The following is an 8,549-nucleotide window of genomic DNA, read 5'->3' on the forward strand; positions in this document are numbered from 1 at the left end:
GGCCAATTTTACAATTCATTCAGATTTAAAGCTGTAAGGAGAATACCCTTTTATTGAAGAGCCAGGGTTGAGGAAGGTTAGCTTTTTTTATTTCATTTGAGTCTTTGACTAGATGAGATCCTTATTAAGGAATATGATCTTCTTTGCCTAGTATACTTACTCAGCTGTTAATCAGAACCCCAAAACATCTCCACAACAAACCCAGAAATCATGTTTGACCAAATAAGTAGATACCCCATTGACTTTTTTTTTTCCAAGACAAGGTTTCTCTGTGTAGCCCTGGCTGTCCTAGAAGTCACTTTGTAGACCAGGCTGGCCTCGAACTCACAGAGATCCGCCTGCCTCTTCTTCCCATGTGTATTAAAGGTGTGCATCACCAGCTTTCAATATAACTTCTAAAATTAACCATCACCATATATTACAATGCCTCATTGTCATGTCAGTACATGGGGCACAGTATAACTAGATTTATACATTTATTTAATTCTGAAGACATCTCTGAGGATGGCCACAGTTACAAGTAGATGCTGGGGTATAACTCAGTGTAGAGCACTTATCAGCATGCCTGATCAGTCCCTAGCAACACCAAAATCCTGACATGAAAAAAAAAAAAAAACAAAAACGAGCAGAACACCTCTTGTCGTTTGCAAACAGGGCTTGAAATACTTAAATGTGTTCAATGACTTACCCAATTAATTACAACTGGTAAAAAAGGACTAGCATGTAACTAGAATTTTCTAATTCGTATTTCCATGGCACTTTGTATTTCTTCTTCCGATTCTTCTCTTCTCATTGACCATCAATAGAAGAAGAACTATGAGCGGCTTCAGAAAGCTCTGGACAGTGTGATGTCCATCCGGGAGATGACCCAGGTATTTTGCCTTCTCTTTGCTCCACGCCCTTTCCTGCTTGTCGTTCGTGGGCCTAGGCTAAGGATGCAGAGAAGACACTCAGATCCTTACGTTGTTTATGTCCCCTCTGTAACCTTCCCAGTTCCCGTTCTTTGTTTTGCTAGCTTTCTTACCCCAATTCTCTTCGCTCCTAGTGTCTCCCTCAACATTATCTCTGCTGCTGATCTTTCACAAGTTGTTTATATTTTAATGTTTTTCTGTAGTTCTTAGGGAATTAGAGAAGTGAGGGAAAGACCTCTGCTCAAGGTTGGGAGGGTGAAGAGGAGGCTTGAAGATGAGGAGCTAGATCCAGGGGCTGCATCTTCTGTCCTTCTAGGGGTGGGGCAGCCACACGGAGCAGTGATCATCCTTTGACTCAAGGCTGTCCCTCACCAGATTTCCCCACCCCTCGTCTGCAGTATCTGCATGAATAGACATTCATTTGTACTCACATTTACAGGTGGGTCTCTTCTCAGCAAATCCTATATATCACAGTGCAGGTTAACACAGAAGGCACACCTAGAAGGGATGACATACTTATTAGAAAGACTGTTTTATGTGGAGATATGCCACAGGATTCTTTAGCCTAATTTTTTGGGGACATTGATTTTATTTATTTTTTGATTTATAAGCAACTTTTTTAGAGCTGTAGGAATTGCATAAAATGAGGGAGACCCACCTGCATGTTGGTTTGTAAGCATCTTCAGTCATTTTCATATTTATGAGTCTTCCCAACCCACCTGGGCCTCTTTGAGGGTGGGAACCCCCTTGTCTTCATTCCTCCAGTTGCCTATCTGCTTTGAGTCCCAGTAGTCTGTAGAAAGTGGAAGAGGCCCTTTCTCTCCTGGAAGCTAATCTATGGCCATTGTCTTACAGGGCTCATATTTGGAAATCAAGAAACAGATGGACAAGCTGGACCCCTTGGCCCATCCTCTTCTGCAGTGGTATGGCTGGAACGGCTCAGGCTTCACAGGGAGTGGGGAAGGAAGGAGTTGTGGAGCATGGCTCTGCACCTTCTTTCAGAGGCATTTCAGCATTCTTTACAAGTTAGAAGTATGACTGCTTTTTCTTGTTATGCTGGCAAGCCTTGACTTGAACAGTAACTGAGATCCTACAAAGAGTTCACAAATTCTGACATGATTTCTCCCAATGTTTGGTTTTTTACTTATTTCTTTTAATTATAAGGTTTTTAAAAATATATACAATATGTTTATTTGTCTTGTACAACATGCATTATAAAATGGTTTATTAGAGGCTTTTGGTTGCTACATTATTGCCCATGATGACTTAGCAATTTTCAGAAATTTAATGCTATTAACTGTAGCTGCCATTAGTAGGTTTTGAACTTTTTATCACACTCCAGTTCATTTCAGCTTAGTTTGCTGTGTGTTCAAAGAAATTCATCCTACCCACTCTCTCCTTCTCGTATGTTGAGGGGCTAGAGCCAGATAGCCGCTGTTTCTACTGCCAGCAAAGAAGAACTGGACTTTTCCCATGACTCTTCCTCCCTCCTGCGGATTTCGGTTTTCCTGACAATTGTTTTTAGTTTACTTCCTTCCAAGTCAGCCTCTGACACTAAGAAGCCAGTGCAGTAGATTACTTCTCTCATAGCACGAACAATTTCCAGACATAGACTTCCAAAATAGCATTCCAAAGTTCATGGTGAGAACATAAGGAGATTCTTTGGTTGGTGAAATACTTACCATATAAGCATGAGGACCTGAGTTTGATCCCTGGGACCCACCAAAAAAGCCAGGCATGATGGCGTACGCTTGTGCTCACAGCACTGGGAAGAAGAGGTAGGCAGATCTCTGGGCTCATTGGCCAGCCAAAGTACTTTAATCAATGTGCCCCAGGTCCCAGTGAAAGACCTAATTACACAAGCAAGGTGGACATCTCCTAAGGAACAACACCTGAGGCTGACTTCTGGCCTCCACAGGCACACATGTCTGCACATATATACATACATAAAATTTAAACAACCAAAATAAATACTTAGATTAGGTACAGAAAATACATTGTATCCACTGTAGGCAACGTTATTCCTGCTGAACCTCCAGTGTTTTAGGCTTTTGTTCTCCTGCCCTCTATGATTAGCCTATGTCCAGCCAGTTTGCCCTTGACTCCTCAGAAAATTCATTCTAGTTTTCTTCTGTTTCCCCCCCACACACACACACACCTATATAGTATCTTTCTATTTTCTCATCCCTGAGAGCCTGTAGGATTCTTTTGGACTTAAGTTGGATGATTCCTGAGTCTCACTTTTGAGACTAAACCCCAGACACAAGTTTAGCCATTTTTGATTGAGACCTACCCCACCCCCACCCCCAGATTGGTAACAGCTAATGTTCTTTTTGTTCTGTGCTTTTCTCTCCCTAGATGTAGCAGCTTTCCCCTTGACTCTTTTTACTCATTGTTTAATTCCTTGATAACTAGTTGGTCTAGTTGGTAGCTTCTCTTTAAAATTTACTTATAGATACATATATATGATGATATTTATAGATACAGGTATATAATATGTATATATGGCATATATAGAGAGAGTCTATATGTAAGCATTATCATTTAAATATCAATATGGCCTAGATATAAGCACACAATTCAGACATTAGAATCTTACTTGCTGTCCCTAGATTAGAAGTAAGTTTTGCTTTTTCAGGATAGCTTTACCATGTACTTATTCTGTCCCTTCTCATTTTCTCTTCCCAGGATAATTTCTAGCAACAGGTCACACATTGTCAAACTACCTCTCAGCAGGGTAAGTAATTAGTCTCCCTCTGTAAGCTTCTACCTTCTGGTGAGAGGCAAGCAGGAGCTCTGTGCCCACTCAGCATATTCTTCTCTGACTAGCTTGGTTGGTTGGTACTGTCCATCAGTAGTCTTTTGAGTCTAAAGGTATTTCCTTTGTTCAGGGTTAGTGTGAAATGAATATGATTTGTTTCCTGTTCCCAACCTTTCCCTCCCTGATCTCTATTTCCACTCTGTTTTTTTATCCCACCCCCACCCTGGGCAGCAGCTGAAGTTCATGCACACCTCACACCAATTCCTCCTGCTGAGCAGCCCTCCTGCCAAGGAGGCTCGGTTCCGGACCGCCAAGAAGCTCTACGGAAGCACCTTTGCTTTCCAGTAAGGAAGATGGAGGCTGGGCAGCAGGGGTGGGGGAGGGGAGTGGGGCCATGGGATATAGGAGTTATGTATGGTTTCCATGATTGTCAGCTAGTCAGCAGTTACTTATTAGATGCTACTATGGTAGGTGCTATAAAGAGTTAAAATGCTATGGATGACATGGTTTTTATTTTTAAATTGCTTATGATGTAGTTGAATGGAAAGAATATTTACATGTAAAACGATACACAGGAATAGATTGAAAGGGTAAATTTGTATGTTTTTGGAAGCAATCTATAATTTATTTCTAATGGGGAAGTGGAGAAAGAATTAAGGGTAAATTAAAGGGAGTGTTAGTACTTTTAAAAAACTATGATATGACTTCAGGACTAGAAAACAATATATGAGATCAATGATAAGTTTGTTGGATTTGAGATGAATTTATTGAATTTTAAACACCAAGAAAAAAGGCAAATAAAAATACTGAGCCTGTAGTTGAGGGTTTAAGATGTGGTTAACTGAACAGTGGATGTAACCGCACACACAGCTTGCTGCTTATGGCTCTGTCTGTGAACATGTCAGTCGTAGGTGTGTCTGCCCATCTGCATGTACTGGGTGGGGAAGGAGGATGGGGTGGCGTCTTTGAAGTACTCCTAGGATCTCATACAGTGAGGAGACATACAGTACTCTGCCTTACAGTGGGTCCCACATCGAGAATTGGCATTCAATCCTGCGCAATGGGCTGGTCAATGCGTCCTACACCAAACTGCAGGTGAGGCTCTGTCCCTTCCTCTTGCTTTCCACTCCCACCTCACTCAGTTTTATGGTAGTGTGCTATAAAGTACTTGGAAACATGTTCATGTCTCAGCATCTTCATCCCTACACTTGTTGGGAGCTTCCCTACAGAGAAAGTTGGCATTGTAAATGTAGAATGAATGTGGCTGTTGTATATTTTAGGTTGAGCTGTGTGTTTTGGTATTTTGGGAATGACAATTAACCTATTATAATGACAGTGAATTTCCATTTTATGGTTCTTCAAGGTATTGTAACAAAGACTTATTTCACTGTCCTGAGAAACTCCTAGGAGTGGATTTTGTTCCTCTTCCTGCTACCTCTTCCATAGCTCCTTTGTTTGAGAATCTGAAAATGTATGAATGCCTGAGGTCAGAAGTGTGGATGCTGAGACAGTGACTCAGTGGCCCTGCTCCTCCCCATTCTCTAAGGCAGTAATCTCTAGAGCTTTGTAAGCAAGCAGTTGAGCCAATCAGCTTTCAAGACTAGGTACCTAGTGTTATCTGGATGTGTGAGAAGGTAGGTAAATGGAAGGACAGACGACTGCATAAGTGTTGTGGATGCCTAATATACAGCCATGGGGGGCCCAGGCTCATATATTCATCCTGGTGTTTCCCTGCAAGCTGCATGGAGCAGCCTATGGCAAAGGCATCTACCTGAGCCCCATCTCCAGTATTTCCTTTGGATACTCAGGTAAGCAGCACTCTCTGGCTACCTTGACTCTCTTTACAGTGCATCCATTTGTGAACACATGATCTGTGCTGTCTTCTCTCCCATCGTGGATACTTGGTCTTTCTCAGTACCTTCCCCAATCATGAGTACAAATCTGTTTCTTTCTATTGTCTCTCATTAGAAACTTAGATTATTTATGAGGCAAGAATAGTAGTCATTGTTAAAAATGGTGTTCTGGGGCTGGAGAGATGGCTCAGCGGTTAAGAGCACTGACTGCTCTTCCAGAGGTCCTGAGTTCAATTCCCAGCAACCACATGGTGGCTCACAACCATCTGTAATGGGATCCAATGTACTCTTCTAGTGTTTGTCTGAAGACAGCTGCAGTGTACTCATATAGATAAAAATAAATAAATCTTAAAATTATAAAAAAAATAAATAAAAATAAGATGGTATTCTATACAATGTAGGAACTAGGCCCTGGGGATGGGTTAATGAATAACTGGAAAGAAAAAAAAGGCATTTTGGCATTTTATAGACATACCAGACTTGTTCTGTTTTTTTAAGATGGATTTCTGTTGTCTATGCTGTTCTAGAACTCACTATGTGACCAAAGATAACTTTGAACTCCTGATCCTTCTAAGAACTGGAATTACAAGCATGTGTCACCATGCACATGTAAAATATGTTTTTGATATGAGCAATTATAAATTATATGTGTACATGTGAACTCGTGTAAATATTCTCTAGTGTTGGAGTCTTAGAATTTTTGGAGACATTATTTTGGTCTTATGTTTTTAGAGACATTATTCTCTCCTTCAACCCCCTTTTAAAATTTAAATAGTCTATAGTCATGCACTATTATAATAGTCACAGGGAGTACAAGAGAGAGTACTTCATTCTAGAGACATGAATGAGGTCCAGAGTCTAAGGAGATGATTCTAGCATCATCTAGCTCAGAAAAAGAACTGGAATTGGGACTTTCAGTGTTTTAGGCTCATGGTTCTCTCTGCTCTGCTTTTGTTCTTGGTCAGTGGACTCTAGTCAATGGCCACCATACAGTTGCGTGCATTCTATACGAAGGCAGTAACACTAGATTTTTTTTTCTAAGTTATTATTTTGTATTTTTGGTAATTATAGTCATTATAGAAATTAAACATCTCTAGAATCACATAACTACAAAACTAATAATCTAGTTATGATGGTATATATCAGTAATCCTAGAAATTCAGGAAGCTGAGGCAAGAGGACCATGAGTTTGAGGTTAGTCTTGGCAACTTATTGAGAGCCTGTCTAAAAATAATAGAATACCTGGGAATATAAGGTGGGGTGTTTCTTAGCATACATGAATCCTTAATTAAGGTCAATCTTCAGTACTATAAAAATCCACACAAATCTAGAACCTTTTAAATGATAGAACAAACCAATCAAAAAGGAAGAGACAGTGATAGGTAGAAAGAAAAATGAGTGGGCTAATATAGACACTGTAGAGCAGGACTGAAAAAGCCAGATGATTCTTTTAAGGATCTTGGTGACTCATGCCTTTAATCCTAGCCCCCAGGAGGCAGACAGGGGAGTCCTCTATGAGTTCTAAGGCAATCTGAGTTATATAGTAAGTTCTAGGCCACTCTTGATTACAGAATGAGACTTTATTTCAAAAACCAAACAGACTAAAAAAAAGGGGGAACCAAGATAAGATGTAGCTTAGTGGTGCAGTGCGTGCCTAGCATGGGTAGTGAGGCAACAACACAGCAACTGATAGATAGACCCATGGTTAGTTTAAGAAGAGTTGGCAGAAATGGGAACAAAGAAGCCAACATACCTACAGATATAACACATTTTTTTCTCTCTTTTTTGTTTTGTTTTTGTTTTGTTTGTTTGTTTGTTTGTTTTTGAGACAGGGTTTCTCTGTGTAGCCCTGGCTGTCCTGGAACTCACTCTGTAGACCAGGCTAGCCTCGAACTCTCGAACTCAGAGATTCACCTGCCTCTACCTCCTAAGTGCTGGGATTAAAGGCGTGCGCCACCACCGCCCGGCTGATATAGCACATTTTTAAAGCTTAGGAGTAAAGCCTGTAAATGTTAAATCAATCTTTGAAACTTTTTGACAAAACTAGAAAAATATAACAGCATTTTGGGGTTTCGATTGTTTCTTTCGGGATGGAACTCAGGGCTTGGAACAGAATAGATAAAACACTCTATTGATGCTGGGCGGTGGTGGCGCACGCCTTTAATCCCAACACTTGGGAGGGAGAGGCAGATGGATTTCTGAGTTCGAGGCCAGCCTGGTCTACAGAGTGAGTTCCAGGACAGCCAGGGCTACAAAGAGAAAAACAAAACAAACAAACAAACAAACAAACAAAGGAGTGTAAAGATAGGCTACAAACTGGGGGAAGATACCTGTAAGATACATAAAAACATAAGAGTAATCATAAAATGGTTTTGAAAGGTGCTAAAGAGATGGCTTGCTTGGTGATTAAGAGCACTGATTGCTTTCCAGAGAACTCAGGTTCAATTCCCAGCACCTACAGTTTCAGGAGGTCCAATACCCTCTTCTGGCTTCTGAGGATTTGCACATAGTGCACAGTTATGTGCATAATATTTTATGTATATATTTATTAATAAATAATTTGAAATGTAGCTTATAATTTCTTAGCCAGATGTGGTGGCATACAGTTATATCTTGGGAAGCATGATTACAAATACATGGCCTTCTTGTTGGGATGGACGGATAGATAGATAGATAGATAGATAGATAGATAGATAGATAGATACCAAGTTCAAGGATAGTGTGGGCAACTTAACAAGACCTCATCTCAGATTTTAAATGAAGGCCCAGTGTACATCTAAGTGGTAGAGCATATACCAAGTCCTGAATTCAATCTCAAGTGATATGAAAACAAGTATTAGTCACTGCAAAGCTTGCTGAAAAAGCAAGTAAATGATACATGCATGGTGAGAATATAAACAAGTAGCAAAGCCCCTCGTCATGTGAAAGCTGCACAACTTCTAGGGGGAGGAAAATAAAACCAAGTGACTTGTTAGTCAGTACCCATGTGGGCCAACAAAGGAAGAAACCTGATAATACCCAGTT

The 8,549-nt window shown here is 40.5% G+C and overlaps 1 protein-coding gene and 1 long non-coding RNA gene across 6 annotated transcripts in view; one reads left to right on the forward strand and one right to left on the reverse strand.

Annotated features, from left to right (window-relative positions):
• The window catches only part of Parp6 (poly(ADP-ribose) polymerase family member 6), a 32,374-nt gene that overhangs the window by 16,853 nt on the left and 6,972 nt on the right, over window positions 1–8,549 (forward strand). For 2 of the 5 annotated variants that reach the window (XR_003712307.1, XR_003712309.1), the window contains 5 exons: window positions 807–872; window positions 1,767–1,834; window positions 3,600–3,648; window positions 3,904–4,016; window positions 4,695–4,767. Coding sequence is in view for 1 of the 5 variants with exons in the window: in XM_028774429.1 (XP_028630262.1) it covers window positions 807–872; window positions 1,767–1,834; window positions 3,600–3,648; window positions 3,904–4,016; window positions 4,695–4,767; window positions 5,411–5,480 (439 nt within the window). In the remaining 4 variants the exon portion in view is untranslated. Of the gene's footprint in view, window positions 1–806; window positions 873–1,766; window positions 1,835–3,599; window positions 3,649–3,903; window positions 4,017–4,694; window positions 4,768–5,410; window positions 5,481–8,549 lie in introns of all 5 variants that reach the window. The other 3 variants (XR_003712308.1, XR_003712310.1, XM_028774429.1) reach the window with 2 other exon arrangements.
• The window catches only part of LOC114626886, a 20,017-nt gene continuing 12,817 nt past the window's right edge, over window positions 1,350–8,549 (reverse strand). Inside the window, exon 3 of the long non-coding RNA XR_003712311.1 lies at window positions 1,350–1,409. This is a non-coding gene — a long non-coding RNA (uncharacterized LOC114626886). The remainder of the gene's footprint in view (window positions 1,410–8,549) is intronic.

This window comes from Grammomys surdaster, unplaced genomic scaffold (genome assembly GCF_004785775.1).
Source record: "Grammomys surdaster isolate TR1022 unplaced genomic scaffold, NIH_TR_1.0 241, whole genome shotgun sequence".
Lineage (NCBI taxonomy): Eukaryota > Metazoa > Chordata > Mammalia > Rodentia > Muridae > Grammomys > Grammomys surdaster.